At 38.4% G+C, this 17892-nt stretch overlaps 1 protein-coding gene across 2 annotated transcripts in view; it reads left to right on the forward strand.

Annotated features, from left to right (window-relative positions):
- LOC136858446 (unconventional myosin-IXa) overlaps positions 1-17892 on the forward strand; it is an 842620-nt gene that overhangs the window by 171283 nt on the left and 653445 nt on the right. For both annotated transcript variants that reach the window (XM_067137995.2, XM_067137996.2), the window contains exon 8: positions 14788-14988. In XM_067137995.2, the coding sequence (XP_066994096.2) occupies positions 14788-14988 (201 nt within the window). The remainder of the gene's footprint in view (positions 1-14787; positions 14989-17892) is intronic.

Consider the following 17892-nt stretch of genomic DNA (forward strand, 5'->3'; position numbering starts at 1 on the left):
AATGTTTTTGAATAGGCAACTTTGGAAGACGCTCGTTTTCAAACACCCTACCCGGCTCGCTGGAAGGGCAAACCGATGATGATGACCATTATTGCTTTTATCTTCGCTTGACCTTCAGAATCAGTATAATGTAGTTTATTCATTTAATTTTATTGTGTACACAAGAACCTCGTTTATCCAGCCCTCATTAATCCGGACCTCCGGTTTATCCGGATAAGGGGTCATTACCATTATTGCTTTTATCTTCGCTTGACCTTCAGAATCAGTATAGTGTAGTTTATTCATTTAATTTTATTGTGTACACAAGAACCTCGTTTATCCAGCCCTCATTAATCCGGACCTCCGGTTTATCCGGATCGAAAATAATAAACCTTTATTTTTACTTGTACAGCATTACTTTTACGGGGGCACGCATTCCTGGGTGCTCGGATGTAGATGAGAATAACGTAAATGACTGTTTGAAACTTGACTGTAAAATTGGCTACGGCATAATGACATATGAAGAAATTATTGCCTCTTGTTCCTCGGCAGGTAATGACGAAAGTGATAGTGAATTCGAAAATGAATCCGGTGCTCCATCAGAAGAAACAGTGACTCATGGAGAGGCAACAATGCAGCTGGACAAACTGAACCCCACACTGGAACCACACTGGCAGAACTGATGTTAGTAAAACGTCTTCGTGATCGTTATGTGCGCAAACGCTATACAAATGTTAAAGACAAAAACTCACACATTATTTTACTGCATAACACAGAGTCGTAAATGTAATAAACGTGTTCTTATATTTTTTTTGTACAATTGAATATTACTGTACAACTTATGTTAATAGATTATATAATATTTACCATACTGTAATTGTTTTTTTATTTTTCCCCGGTTTATCCAGAATTTTGATAATCTGGATCAGTTGATCTCGATGTTACAAATAACCTTAGAGGTTGCCTCAAGATGGTTTCTGGCTGTTCTACGGCTTCTGCTTGTCAGCCGTCTCTAATATGTGTTTGGTCCACTAGAGCTATTTTATTTTGCTCAAGTCTGCTGGCAAGCCAGTTAGGACCCCCCCTATCCACCACCTGGGACTTGCCACGCCGGAGTATCACCTCTCCCCATGCTACGACAGCGTAGTAGGTTCGTGGATTATTATTACTATTAATATTATTATTTGCTAATGGATCCTATTGGATCACGCATTACATTTATGATTTGCCTTTCTAACCGACCATATTGTTTTCATTCTTTGACTTTGTGCCTGTTTCCTTTCTTCTGACCACTTAGTCCCCGATTTTTTAGGGACTTCATTCTCTGATTCGTTATGCCCAACTAAGGAGTGCGTATGAACTTATTTAGCACATAGTTGAATATATTTATTATATTTTGAGACCTTAAAGTGTTCTAAATATCTTGTTGGATAGTTTCTACTTGTCTGGCATATATAATTGGCCTTACATCATGCCTGCAAAATTTTAACACGTATTATTTACAGAAGAATGGAAAAACAAGTTGAAGCTGGGCTTTGAAAAAGAAGCAGCAATCCAGAAAGGAGCGAGGCAAGGCTGCAATTTGTCCCCTCTCCTTTTCAATGTTTACATAGAACAGGCAATAAAGGAAATCAAAGAGAAATTTGGAAAGGGAATCACAGTCCAAGGAGAAGAAATCAAAACCTTGAGATTTGCCGATGATATTATTTTATCTGAGACTGCAGAAGATCTCGAGAAGTTGCTGAACGGTATGGATGAAGTCTTGGGTAAGGAGTACAAGATGAAAATAAATAAGTCCAAAACAAAAGTAATGGAATGCAGTCGAACGAAGGCAGGTGATGTAGGAAATATTAGATTAGGAAATGAAGTCTTAAAGGAAGTAGATGAATATTGTTACTGGGGTAGTAAAATAACTAACGATGGCAGAAGTTAGGAGGATATAAAATGCAGACTAGCACAAGCAAGGAAGAGCTTTTTTTTTTTCAAAAAAAAAAGAAATTTGCTCACTTCAAACATTGATATCGGAATTAGAAAAATGTTTTTGAAGACTTTTGTGTGGAGTGTGGCATTGTATGGAAGTGAGACATGGACGATAACTAGCTCAGAAAGAAAGAGAATAGAAGCTTTTGAAATGTGGTGTTACAGAAGAATGCTGAAGGTGAGATGGATAGATCGAATCACGAATGAAGAGATACTGAATCGAATTGGTGAGAGGAGATCGATTTGGCTAAATTTGACAAGAAGAAGAGTTAGAATGATAGGACACATATTAAGACACCGAGGACTTGTTCAGTTGGTTTTTGAAGGAAGTGTAGGTTGTAAGAACGGTAGGGGTAGACCAAGGTATGAATATGACAAGCAGATTAGAGCAGATGTAGAATGCAATAGTTACGTAGAAATGAAAAGGTTAGCACAGGATAGGGTGGCATGGAGAGCTGCATCAAACCAGTTTATGGACTGATGACTCAAACACACACAATCTTTGCAGTTAAGGTTGTAAATTCCTGTCTTGCCTTCCCAAAATCTCTTCATCCTTTCGCTGTACTTCTTTTTGCATTCTTCCATCCATTCTGTAGCTTGTCTTGTAGGTTGATCAGCAAATTTGTGGTAATGATATTTCTGAATTGATTTCTTCATTTATACCAATTTCCTGAAGATCTTTGTTTATTTCTATAAACCAATTGTGATTTTTTTTAGAGATACTGCTAGATTTAGTAGAGCCTCCGTGGCTCAGGCGGCAACGCGTCAGCCTTTCACCGCTGAGTTCCGTGGTTCAAATCCCAGTCACTCCACGTGAGATTTGTGCTGGACAAAGCTGAGTCGGGACAGGTTTTTCTCTGGGTACTCCGGTATTCCCTTTCATCTTTCATTCCAGCAACACTTTCCACTGTCATTTAATTTCATCTGTCAGTCATTAATTCATTGTCCCAGAGGAGTGTGACAGGCCTTAGCAGCCGGCACAATTCCCATCCTCGCTGCAAGATGGGGGCTTCATTCATTCCATCCCTGACCCGGTCACTAACTGGAAAACAGGTTGTAGGTTTTCACTTCTAGATTTAGTATTTTCTTTGTTAGCCTATTGTTATCCATCCTGATCAGGTGACCATGGAATTTTAACCTTCTGTTTCTAGTGGTGTCTGTGATTTTTTTTCTGTTACTTGATAGATTTCCTGTTATTTCCTTTTCGTCCAAATACCATTTTCATACTTAGGTCCTAGAATTTTCCTGAGAATTTTCCTCTCGTGTTTTTCGATTAAAAAAAAAAAATTGTGATCTGCCACCAATTATCAGAGTTTCTGCTGCATAAAGGGTTTCTGGATTGACAACTTTATTGTAGTGTCATAATTTTGCATTTTGAGATATAGATTTTGTTGTTGTATTTGCTCCAGACAATGTATGGTTTTTGTAATTTTGTAATTCTTTCTTTCTTTACTTTCTGATTTATCCCGTTTGGTTGTATAATTTTGCGTAGGTATTTGAATTTATCTACTAGGGATATTTTCCCATATCTAGTGATTAGGGATGGTTGTTCAATCCAGATTTTGTACCTTTCATATACTTCGTCTTTTCATATGAAATTTGCAGACCTGTTCTTGCCGCTGTTTCATGAAGTTTTTCTACGGACTGGAGTGCTTCTTGTTTGTTGGTGGAGAGGATTGCCAAGTCATTTGCAAAGGCGAGGCAATCAAGGTGAATTTTGTTTTTGAGAAGTCCACCAATATTGATACCTTTAGTTTTGGACACGGTTGTTGACCATGACATTTTTCCCAGCAGCTCAATTTCTTCTCAGGGTATCCGATTGTCAAGTAAAATCTGGAGATCTTACATCAGGTTTCACTTTACGTGAGGTCGAAGAGAATGCCGGTCCACGGTAAACTTATGTGCGGTCGTTTGATATAGACATAATATCAGTCAATTATTTCTCCTAACTAAGGTACCAACGATGTGAGAACTCAGTATATTCAAATCAGGTATCTACCCAGTCGTTAGTTCGCTTATCTTACCAACTAACTTATCAACTATGTCAAGATGAAAGAATTCATAACACACCAAATTATAGAAAAGCACAATAATAGTATTTATTGAATAAACAGGTGCCCTATGTAATCTGATTTGGGGTAGTATTTACTCTGGTATTATTTACAGGTAAAAGTTCAGAGTCAGCGCTGACTTGCTGGATAATTGTTGAGTGAATGAAGGAATGAATGGGATGAATGAATGTATTACTGCAGTTACATAATTTAAGTATACGTTATTTTGTGTATTTTAAAATTAAGGATTCTTTCATTATTATTATTATTATTATTGCTATTAGTATTATTTGTTTTATTTGTATTCAAAATTATAAGTTATGTATATGTATACTCATCTAGTGGTTAAGTGTAAGAGAGGGCCTCGAGCCCTAACTTCGCCACCAATAAAGGCATTATCTATCTATCTATCTATCTAATATTTACCATTAATCACTGGACATCTACGGTCCTCCTTGAAATCAAGTCCTTGAGACGACACCAATATCATTATGTTGTTAAGATTGCTCAGTTTCATTAAAAACCCAGGCTAAATAGATCTGAATAGACGTACAGTTAATCTGAAGTGAATGTAAGATCAACAAATAGATCTAAGCTTGAAAATAATTCTGAATTATAAATCTGAATTGTAACTTCGAACTAAATATCTCAATTATATTTGAATTATAAATTATATTTGAATTATACGTTGCAAATTATAAATCTGAACTCATTTATTTGATCTTTCTTCTATGTTGCGCATGGGTAACGACTTACGGATTAAGGCATTTCTCCCTAGTGCCTGTTAAATCTGGCCCCTAGCCTATCATTTCCCTAACCATTACTCACTGAAAGAATGTAAATTCCAACAAACTCCGAGTCAGGATAAATAAGCTATCTATCTAACTTCAACATAAATTTTTGGTCGACATACACACGTATTTAAGGCTCAACATGCCCTCTCTCTGTTATATTCCATAACATTTCTCATTTAGGCAAGTTACTGAATTCATATGTGCAGTCGTAATGTAAATAATATGTATTTGTACTTGGAAACATATTACCGCATTTATAGGTATCATGAATGCATTTGGTCAAGATCACAGTCATAAAACATATAATATTCTCGTAATTGGAACAAAGCATCTACAATTGACATATGATCCCGTCATAAATTCAATTCTACTTCAATGAATTCCATCCATACCTTAGTTTAGCTCATCTCCGCGGTGTGGTCAATTTCACGTACCTGTATCCTTTCACATAATTCCTTCCCTCTTATAAGTGTGGCATGGCATATTCTAAGCTGCAGGCACTCTTTGGCCTCTACGTAATACATAAATAAATCTTAATACGTAGACTTTCACGACCACTAAATGACATTATGATAATTATTTGGGGATATTAGGTCGTGTAATAATAAATAAATACCAGCTGATGCGTTTCAATCCTGCGACCAGGATCGTCTTCAGAGCAACAACAAAGCAAAATGGCTACGGTCACTCCATAGTAACCAGACTCAAGATAGAGAGACCCTGTTAGAAATGTAGTTCATTCCAGGGCCTCCAGAGTCACGGAGAAAGATGTTGACGAGTTAACTATGGAGGGGAGCCATGATCTACTCAGTATATAGCCGTCACCTTTGTTGCAATTATTCGGGCGTTTAGCAATTTCTATCGCCTCACGAATGATTCTGGGAATAAAATGTTTCTCTTTACAAATGACAGAAGTTGCATCAAAATTTATTTGATGGTCATTATGTATGGCATGTTCTGCCACAGCAGACTTCTCTGGCTGGCAAAGACGTAAGTGCCTGCGATGTTCTTTAACCCTTGTTGCTACTTTCCTACATGTTTGGCCTACATAAACCGATCCACAGGAGCAAGGAATCATATATATCCCAGCGCAGTTTAAACCAATAGGATCTTTGACAGATCGCAAACAATTGCCTATGGTGATATTAGGCTTAAAAATGGTCTTGATATTGTGCTTTCTGAGAATATTGCCAATCCTATCCGTGACAGATTGCACGTATGGCAAGAAGGCCAGACTCCATGGATGAGAATCACGTGACAATCTGTCTTGTGGCTTAGGATGTAGCACTTTGTCAATCTGTTTCCTTGAATAGCCATTGCTCAGAAATGTTCTGGTTAGGAACTCAAGTTCACCGTTTAATTTATCCTCCTCACAAACCTCCCTTGCTCGGCTGATAAGAGTGTTAAGCATAGCACGCTTTTGGCAAGGATGGTGATGAGAGGACCCATGAAGGTATATATTAGTATGGGTAGGTTTACGGTAAACCAAATGCCCTAAAGTACCATCTGATTTCTTAGAAACCAAAACATCCAAGAACGGCAAACAACCTCCACGTTCAGTCTCCATGGTAAACTTAATGTTTGGATGTATGCTGTTCAAGTGATCCAAAAATATGGATAATTCGTGTTCACCATGGGGCCAGATAACAAATGTGTCATCGACATATCTCAACCAGATGGACGGCTTGAGCGTGCAAGATTGAAGGCAACGCTCTTCAAAATCTTGCATATAGAAATTAGCGATGACTGGTGCCAATGGCGATCCCATGGCAACACCATCCATTTGTTCATATATTGTACCATGAAAACTGAAATATGTGGTAGTGAGGACAAGGTGAAAGAGATTAACAATGTCACCAGGAAAGATGTTATCCAACAGAGACAAGGTGTCTATGATTGGAACCCTAGTGAACAGAGACACAACATCAAAACTGAGTAGAATATCACCAGGAGAAACATGCAGATTGGATAAAATGCCAATAAAATGCGATGAATTCCTGATGGATGCCTCATTACCTATGTACGGCTTGAGAAGTTCTCCAAGGTATTTGGCCAGGTTGTATGTAGGGGAACCTATACTGTTAACAATAGGTCTAAGGGGAACTCCGTCTTTATGGATCTTAGGAAGGCCATAAAGTCGGGGAATTGTGGTAGCCTGCTGTCGCAAACCACGACATCATACGGAATCGAGCTAGCTTTAAGAAGAGACACTGTTTTCCTATCAATGGCGTTGGTAGGATCATTTCTCAGCACCTTATAGGTGGGATCACTGAGAAGTTCCTCAACCTTGTTTTTGTAGTCAACGGTGTTCATAACCACACTAGCATTGCCTTTATCAGCCTTCAACACCACCAAGTCCTTGTTCAATTTTAGTTGTTTAAGAGCATACCTCTCTTTAGAAGTAAGGTTAGGACGAGGGGGTTTGAAATGTCTGATAATGGTGGCGGTTTCAAGACGAATCTCCTCAGCAATATGATCCGGTAAGGGCTTTAGAGAAGCCTCAACACCACAGATGATCTCCTCCGTCGGAAGCTTAAGAGGTGAAATCGCAAAATTTAATCCCTTCTCGAGCACAGACATAGAAGGAGTATCCAAATTAGTGGTGGATAGATTAACCACTACTTTAGAAGAATTCAAGTGTGGGACAGAATTCTTCCTCTGGCACATCGATAAACGGGAAAATTTGGATGCATGTCTAGCCCTTGAAGAAGATGAAAGCGATAAGAAAGCCATGTGAGATACAAGGTCCAGGGTTAAAGAACATCGCAGGCACTTACGTCTTTGCCAGCCAGAGAAGTCTGCTGTGGCAGAACATGTCATACATAATGACCATCAAATAAATTTTGATGCAACTTCTGTCATTTGTAAAGAGAAACATTTTATTCCCAGAATCATTCGTGAGGCGATAGAAATTGCCAAACGCCCGAATAATTGCAACAAAGGTGACGGCTATATACTGAGTAGATCATGGCTACCCTCCATAGTTAACTCGTCAACATCTTTCTCCGTGACTCTGGAGGCCCTGGAATGAACTACATTTCTAACAGGGTCTCTCTGTCTTGAGTCTGGATACTATGGAGTGACCGTAGCCATTTTGCTTTGTTGTTGCTCTGAAGACGATCCTGGTCGCAGGATTGAAATGCGTCAGCTGGTATTTATTTATTATTACACGACCTGATATCCCCAAATAATTATCATAATGACATAAATAAACCTTCGCATTTCATATACAACAATATACTTTGTCGAGTTACCACTATTGTAACCATATTTCCACATTCACTTAAAATCTTAATTATCATAGCCTCCCTAACAACATGTCGCGATTACATTCACTTTACCATGTCAAAATGCCACGATTCCTTTCTTATAAACACATTTCAATATCGCTATTTATCATAACCCTAAAGCTGAGTTCAATGCTCTTATTGTGAAGCAAGGAGTACGTGATTCTATACATTCATTACCACCGTGCGTACCAAACGTGACGTAGACATATAGCATAACCAATACGAGTTCATTGCAATTCCTTAATGTGTCATTACTATCAGCTGTTATTAAAGACACTTCTTTCAACTTCTCGTTACTCACGAGTTATTCTGACCAATATGCGGTGATGTATATATATAACATATAAGAATCTTATTCTACACTGCTTAATCGTATTACTATGGACTTAAATATCTCACACTTCAGTTTCATTATTAACTTGCACTTTAAATTCCACGGTTTCTATAACCAACTTATCGGCACATGCCAAAAGCACATGTGTACGCGAACCAAAAACTATGTAATTACATAATGTAAATGACTTAGCTCGCTTATTGTTACATCTGGTCCAGCTGTTCCGCCTCCACTCGGATGTAGTTGGCTCTGCGGTCAGGTCATGGGTTGGTCATCTGGTAGATCCTCGGCCTCCTCCTCATGGGTTGGTCGTCTGGTTTCCCATTGCCTTCCTCATCATGGGTTGGACTTCTGGTCTCCCATCGCCTTCCTCTTCATGGGTTGGTCTTCTGGTAGGTCCTCGGCCTCCTCATCATGGGTTGGTCGTCTGGTTTCCCATTGCCTTCCTCATCATGGGTTGGTCTTCCGGTAAGGATGTACTGCTCCCCAGCTTGGTCCATCATGCGTATTTAGCAAGCCATCATCATGCTAGCAACAAAAATGCAGATTTCAGAGCAGTAAATAGCCATGGTATGATCCATTCGACGATAATAATTCCTCAATTGTTATTTCTTTTTGCTGCTCTCAGAGTTGTGAATTTAATCTCGTCGGGTTTAAGTTCTGCGTATATATATCTATATCGGTTGCTTCTTGCAAATCTCGAAAATTTATTCTTTTTCTCTCGAAACAAGACCAAAGTAGTCTTCTTCCCGTAAGAAAATCTTTCTCCTAGGTTTCACTTGGTTCTTCCTTATAGAATGTAGCTCGGTTGCTGTCGAGATCCTCCCACGTGTATTTCGTCGTATCTTGCTTATTTTTATATTTTTAATCAGCTCTTCTTCGTCGGCTGGTGAATTATGTCGTTTCTTTTACTATGGCGATCCCTTTTTCTCAAGTACCTCTTGTAAATCCTTCCGTCTTCTTCAAAGTACGTAGCGCGTTCGCCAATTGCGTCTTCACTCTCCGATGAAAATTTTTAAGCTGCAGTTTTTTTTAACAATCCGTTGTCTTCTATTTTTTTGTAAAACAATTCACTTGACAGTCCACTGTCCGCAGTGACTTCAATATTTGACCGTTCCGTGACATGTATGGCCTTGTATAATATCGCATTAGATATCTATTCCTTGTTTGTTATAGATCAGATGGGCCATACCTTCACTCGGCGCCATTTTGAAAGCTGTCTACGAGATGTAAATGGGCACAGTTTCATTTTTCCATTCTCGTACCAATTTTTCCAGAACTAGATTGAATAGTAGTGGTGATAATCCATCATCTTGTCTGACCCTGACCTGGTCACTAACTGGAAAACAGGTTGTAGGTTATCACTTCTAGATTTAGTATTTTCTGAAAATTTCTCCTAAAATTTTACCTTTTGCTGTTGTGCCTGTTAGAGTTTGATTGATCAATTCCGTTGTTTTTCTATCGACCTGAAATTCTCCAAGTATGTTGAATAGAGTCTATCAGTCTATTGAATCATACACTTCTTTTGAAGTCAACACAGGTAATTATTGTTTGTTGTAAAATAGTTTTCAGGTTTAAGATTTGTTCTGGGCATAATCTTCCTTTTTGAAACCCTGCCTGATATTCTCCAATGAGGTGATTGCTTTGTTTTCCTAATCTATTCAGTAGGTCTTTAGAGAAAATTTTGTAGATGACTGATGGTAAGGAAATCCCTCTGTAATTGTTTATAGGTATCTGATTTATCCCCTTTCTTGTGGAGTGGGTGAATTAGTGCACATTTCCAGTCTTCTGGAATTTTTTGCAGTATTCCATATTTTCTGTATGATTTCTTAAATTATATAAGCCATTTTCTCACCACCTGTTATCAACATTTCAGCAATTATCCCATCTTCTCTTGGCGCTGTATTATCTTTCAATTCTTTAATTATTTGCTTGATTTTTTCGGGAGTAGGATGTTCTGTGTCTGGATTTGGTGTTTCTCAAAGGTTAATTAGTTTTGTGGACTTTCGCAATTTAATAGACTTTTAAAGTAGTCTGCAAGAAGTTTGCAGTTGTCTTGGTTATTTGTTTCTAATGATCCGTCTGGATGTTTGAAGCAAAGACTGGGCGCTTGGTAGTTTTGGAGTTCTTCTTTAACATTCTTGTAGTTGTTTCTAGAGTTGTGTTTTAGGAAGTATTGGTCTATTTCCTTCAGACAGGTTTGGTCTTGTTTTTGTTTTTCTGCTCTAATAATTTTGGATGTTTCCTTCTGTACTTTAAGGAATTATTGCCATTTGATTTCGGATTTATGAGAGTTCCATATTTGCCATATTCAGATTCTTAGTTCTATTGCTTTGTCACATGTCATTCCACCGTCCATGTTTCCATTTTCTAGGCGGTGTGCCGTTTTTCTGGAATGCTTTGCATACTATATTTTTTAGATTATTCTAGTCTGAGGGGGCGTTCGATGGTAAATTTGCAAGGAAACTATAAGAATTTAATTTGAAAAATTCTGGATCAATTTTGGGCGGTTTCAGTGTTCTCATTTTGGATCTGTTAAGTTGAAACTTCCCTTTGGCTAAGGACAAGTAACGATCTGTATCTATAATTTTTTTTTTTTTGACTTAAAATTCATGACTTCTTTTTGGTTTTGCCTGGCGATGACTACATGATCAATTTGAAATTCACCTAGAAATGAAGCTTCCACGGTGTGAAGAATTATTTAATTTAATTTCCGGGTTGAACCGTGTTGTACTTGTACGCACATCACGTACAGTTTGCCGACGTTTCGAATACATTGCAGTATTCCTTGTCAAGGCGACTGAAATACCCCTACTCGATCCGAGGTAATCAGTCTCCCAGGCAGAAATTACACTACTAGAGCGGCCTTGATCTTGGCCTTTTATATCCTAGCCTTTCTGGCTGTCGTAAGCCCTGGCTGTCTCGTGAGAATTCTGGAAAGTATGTGTCACAGCCAGGTAGTGGGGACTTGCCTGCGCTGTTATGTAATGGGGTTGCGGCCCGTGTGTTTATGTTGTGGTCTGTATGTCTTAAACTATGAATGATAGGCATCCAAGAATTACTGATTTTATATCCTTCTTCTAAATTTATGTTGTTCGGATGTTTCATGATTTCGATAGCCTCGCGGATTTTCCTTTCCAGATTCCAAGGGATAGCTGCTAGGATCTTGGCCTTGTCAAATGATATTCCATGCCTAGTTTCATAGGAATGCTTGGCTACTGCTGAAATATCTGTGTTTTGGTTCTTGGTGTGACGGATATGTTCTTTTAGGTGGGTGGAGATCAGACGTTTTGTCTCACCTACATAACAAGCTCCACAGCTAAATTCAATGTGATACACTCCAGGGGCCTGTAATTCTATTGTGTCTTTTACTGGTGGTAGATAACGGGCTAGCTTCCGGTGAGGTTTATAGATAGTTTTTATGTTGTATTTGTCCAGTATCTTGCTGATCCTGTCTGTAGTGTTTTTAATGTATGGCAGTATCGCTGTTTTCTGGCATGTCAGTTCTTCTTTCCCATTGTATTCTCCTGCGGCGGCCTTTTTTGTTCTCTTCTGAGTTTTTAAGGACTCGTCGGATGTTATTGAGCGAGTAGCCGTTTTTCCTAAGGGTTTCCGTGAGGTGTTCTTTCTCTTCCTCGAGGTGCTCTGCGTCAGATATCGCTATGGCCCTGTTCACCAGTGATGTTAGGACAGCCTGCTGTTGTGATGGGTGATGATGAGACGAGGCGTGTAAGTACCTGTCTGTGTGAGTGGGTTTCCTGTATACTGCGCGACTCAGCGTCCCATTGGGGTTGCGTATTACTAGCACATCCAGGAACGGTAGTTTTCCGTCTACTTCTGTTTCCATGGTGAACTGAATATTTATGTGTATGGAGTCGAGATGGTCGAGAAACAGCTGTAGGTTCTTGCTCCCGTGAGGCCAGATTACAAAAGTGTTGTCCACAAAGCGGAGAAAACATTTCAGTTTCAGGGCAGATGTAGCTAAGGCTTTCTTTTCAAAGTGTTCCATATACATGTTTGCTATTATTGGAGAGAGTGGCGACCCCATCACGGCCCCTTCTGTCTGTTTGTAGAACTCCCTGTTGAAATAGAAATAAGTGGTGCTAAGGCATTCTTTCGCTAGTGTTGACAGGTCTTCTGGAAGTTTCTGGTCTAATAGCGGAAATACTTCTGTTAGCGGCACCTTGGTGAAAAGTGACGTGACGTCAAAGCTTACTAATAGGTCCGTACTTTCAATTGATTGGCCCTTAAGGAGCTGGATGAAATGTCGGGAGTCCTTCACGTAGGTTTCAGTGTTTCCTGTATGTGGCTGAAGTAGTCCAGCTAGGTAACGGGCGATATCGTGCGTCGGAGAGCCTATAGCGCTCACTATAGTTCGCAGAGGTATGCCTTCTTTATGGATTTTATAAAGGCCATACAATCAGTAATTCTTGGATGCCTATCATTCATAGTTTAAGACATACAGACCACAACATAAACACATTGGCCGCAACCCCATTACATAACAGCGCGGGCAAGTCCCCACTACCTGGCTGTGACACATACTTTCCAGAATTATCACGAGACAGCCAGGGCTTACGTCAGCCAGAAAGGCTAGGATATAAAAGGCCAAGATCAAGGACGCTCTAGTAGTGTAATTTCTGCCTGGGAGACTGATTACCTCGGATCGAGTAGGGGTATTTCAGTTGCCTTGACAAAGAATACTGCAATGTATGATATACTAACAATTTGTTGGTTATTTTGATCCACCTTTTCAATACAAATTACAGTTTGTGTTGCTAAGTTGTAATGTTGCAACACTAATTTACCGGGACATGTTTCGCTTTTATTCATAAGCATCATCAGCGTATACTATTGCCTCAAGGTTTGTCATTTTTGGGTTGTTGTTACAAATTTCATTACATTGAATGTAAATCTGATTTCAGTGATAACAATATTTAAAACAAGAATAATATACACATTAAAAATTATGACAATATGATTTGAAATGTTGAAATGGATTAACTCTTAATTCTAAAACACATTGGCGTCCAAAACACAGTTTTTAATTTGGCTAAAAATTGTTTGCAATGTTAAAATAAAATAGATTCAACTATAATTTGGCATTAAAATTTGAGTCATAAATATAAATATTGGATGTTAATATATAGGAGCCATAGTTTCTGAAGTGCGTTGGTTTCTAGATTACAGTAACATTTCAGTATTGAGAATTATAGTTAAGAATTGTGCTCTCTAAATAATGTTATTTAAAAAGACTGTAATTTTGCATTATGCGTGATTAGTCATGATGATAATCTAGAATTGAAGTCTTGAGTTCGTTGGAAAACGGCTTCTAGATTTGATGAGGCTTGCTGCTGCAGTTTGGCTATTTGATCAGAGGAAGTATTGACAATTTAATTCTTGTTTGTAGCGACCAGACTCTCCGTTGGAAGTTGATTGTTTTGATGTAAGTTATGGTTAAAAGGGGCTTCAATCCAAATTTTGAGTACTGGTATCTGATTATGTTTCTTTCGATTTATGGAATGGAAGAAGCTTCCCTTTGTCTGCTGCTACAGAATCTTGTGGGCCTTATTGTGTTACTGTGACTATTGTCTGTTGTGGTTCTACTCCTTGTGTTGTGTTGTTATTATTATAAAAATACATTAAACACATCATTATCATGCTGAATACAAATTGCTAATGATAGTATTATCCCTACTACCTCCACCCTCTAAAGTGGAATGAAATAAAAAAGGTCATACAAGTATTTTTGACTGATTAGCTCAAATAAGAAAGCTCTCCAGGAATCCTTATTTGCAGTTCAGATGCTGGTGTACTGAAATGAGACTGACAAATTATGGACAGCATTATATGCTGCACTCTTCTTATTGTTCAGAATTGATGCAGTTAGTGATGGGGCTTCTCATGTGAAATAGAAACAATATATCAAGAGTTAGATACTGGAAGCTTTGAGGAAAATTGTTTCTTTGGAATAAAATAATCTTTCTTTAACTGTAAATATATGTAGAATTATAGAGCACTTCATGATATAATATCTCGTAACACTTTGCTAATGTAGTCTCAATACAGATTGGAAGAGGAAATATACTACCAGCAGGGTAAATCTATTTGGCTAAGATTTAGTACCATATCAAACTGCATCAATGCATAGCTATTTTTGTGGAAGATCTGACTCCTCATGGCTCTATTCACTTTGTCTTCAACATATATATTTTCAGGGATCCTAACCTATCTGAAAACCTTGTTTGTACAAGTATACAGTATTATACATAAAATCTTGATTTTATGATTCAGGAATTTGAAATAGTTGATGTTTTCTGATTCATTTGTATATAAATGTTATTTCTTTTTGTTTATAGCTTTGAACAGTTCTGCATTAATTATGCCAATGAACATCTTCAGTATTACTTCAATCAACATGTGTTTAAGTATGAGCAAGAGGAATATCGAAAGGAAGGAATACGTTGGAAAGACATTGATTTCATGGACAATACAGCATGTCTCCAGTTGATTGAAGGCAAACCAAGTGGCTTATTGTGCATTTTGGATGACCAGTGCAAGTAAGTGTGTGGCTTAATCATTATCTTGAGCAACATTTAAATATACTGGATATAGTGTGCCCAGGCGTCTGTAGCCTAAAATTACCTCTACAGATTATGTTTCAGAATAATGAAATTACTTTGTGGTGTTATTCTCTTAATACAGGGTCTTTTTCATTTTATTTATTTTTTATTTATTTGTGGGGTGGAATAGGAAGCAGTCATGGGGCCTTGATTGAAATTCACTGCACTTGTTCATTGTTTTTGTGTATGTTACAATGAATGAAGCAGGTTATTTTTCTCCTGAAGAACAAGTGTATAGGTTCATAAACATCCTAACACAGAACAGACAATTAAAGATGTGCAGGATTGCCATAAGACCTATCTATGTTGTGGTGACGTAATAAAATATAAAAAAAGAAGAAATAAGGAATGTGCAAGAGCTTTTTAAGAATGGTTCAATAAGTTTGAAAAATAAACCAAGAATAAGTGCAGCACTTAGTCCACTGGAAAAAGATCTGCTGAGTTTGGTGAATTGCAGACAACTATGGTTGAAAACATCAAAATTGATTGATCTCTGAGGCCATTTTACTCGATCTTAGTAGACAAGCTCTTAGATGCAGTCATGAATCCGCATCTTGAAGCATACGGGTCTCTTCTGAAGATATCCTAGCTCTCGTATCAAAGTCAAAGGTTATGTTTTCAGATGAATATGCTGTATACCACAGCTCACAAAGAAATATTTTTTCATTGCTGATGTTCATTTTTGGAGTAAGAAAAATCTTTTCGGTGAAGAAATCAAAACAACCCACCACATGTGATGATCAGGGCAGGCATGGTGTCACAAATCCAATTCACTTGAAACAGAAGGGCTTAAGGGAAGAGTTGCGAGTACAGCAAGATGCCGCTCTTGCTCACTCTACTCTTTCCATCTGCGAGCTTTTATAGTGGGGGGTCATACAGTAGATTATACTAAAAAATGTCATTTTTAAAAATAAATCTCAGACTAATCATACTTACACAGAAAACTACGAAACACACACGCTTATTGACCACATTGTGACAAATAACCCAAACAAAGTCATAACTCACGGCCAGATTCCAGTCCCAGCCATCTCCACTCATGACCTTATCTACCTATCCTACTCCCTCCGAATGCCAAAATATAAACCTAAGTATGTTATTTCCAGAAACACAAAAGACATGGATATGGACGAGTTAAGACATGACGCTTACAATCTACCCTGGAATGACATACTCCTATTGGACGATATAGACGCGAAAGTAGACAAGTTCAGCTCCCTTGTAATCACTCTGTACGATAAACACGCCCCTAAGCGACAGATAAAAGTTACACGCCCATCTTGTCCCTGGCTAAATAGTGAAATAAAAAACATGATGGCCCACCGCGATGCACTTTACCGACGCTTTAAACGAACTCGTGACCAAAGTGACTTCGAAAATTATCGGGTCCTTAGAAATAGAGTTAAACAGTTCGTTAGAAACCGTAAATTTACATATTTGAAAAACATGACTGCAAACATGAATTCTGGCAGTGCTTGGAACGCGCTTCGTTCCTTAGGCATAGGGAAACCTCGACAACAACCCCATGTGCCAGACATACCACTCGATAAGTTAAATGAGTTTTTTACTGAAGAAAGAACACCACCTAATGTACTAAATTCCCCAAACTCAGTACCCAAACCCGTTATGAACCCTTTACCTGACAAACAACATTTCACATTCCACCCTGTTACTGCTAATAAAGTTAAAAAAGTGTTATATTCTATCAAATCAAAAGCCAGAGGAGTGGATGATATCCCTATAACTTTCTTACACAACATTATTGGTGCTGTTTTACCAATTATTACCCACATTTTCAACTACTGCCTTAAAAACGGAACCTTTCCTTCACTATGGAAACTAGCTAATGTTATCCCTGTGCCTAAGAAACCTGACCCCTCCCTACCATCCGACTACAGACTAATTTCTATCTTACCAGCGATTTCCAAAGCACTCGAGCGTCTGGTTCACGAGCAGGTGTTGGAATACTTAAATAACCATTCTCTCCTAGACCCATTGCAATCTGGCTTCAAGAAGGGACACAGCACAGCAACTGCCCTGCTCAAAGTGACTGATGACATACGGCACGCAATGGACCAAAGACTAGTGACAATACTTACTCTCCTCGATTTCAGTAGCGCATTTGACACTATAAACATCCAGACTCTATTAAACAAGATGCAATCTTACTACTTCGATCAACGAACTATTAATGTCTTTTCATCGTACCTCAAAAATCGCGCGCAACGAATTATAACCCTTAATCAAACCTCTCACTGGCGAACCAGGAAGGAAGGCACGCCGCAGGGTAGTGTTTTAGGCCCATTGCTCTTTATTTTGTATATAAACGACATTTCCTCTAATTTAAAGAATTGTAGCTACCATCTTTTTGCGGACGACTTACAAATTTACTGTCACTGTAAGACCTCTGATTTGCCGCATGCCATAGCAGGCATCAATGCTGACCTTCAGCGACTTAACGCTTACTCCTTGAAAAATTCCCTCCTCCTTAATCCCTCCAAGACGCAAGCAATCATTATTGGCTCTCAAAAATTGTTGGCCACACTAAGATACGAAACTATTCCTTCAGTTATACTGAATGGTAGAGTTATCCCATTCAGCCAGACTGTGAGAAATCTAGGAGTGACAATGAACGAAACTTTAAATTGGTCTGAATATATTAAGAATGTGTGTAAAAAAATATTTTCGATACTTCATTCGGTTAAAAGAAACAGCGATATTTTACCTTGTATTGTGAGAGTCAAACTAATATAAACGCTTGTGCTTCCCGTCCTAGACTACTGTGACGTCATTCTGGTAGACGCAACAAAAGAGCAGACTTCGAAACTTCAGCGAGCGCTT

Source organism: Anabrus simplex, chromosome 1 (assembly GCF_040414725.1).
Source record: "Anabrus simplex isolate iqAnaSimp1 chromosome 1, ASM4041472v1, whole genome shotgun sequence".
NCBI lineage: Eukaryota > Metazoa > Arthropoda > Insecta > Orthoptera > Tettigoniidae > Anabrus > Anabrus simplex.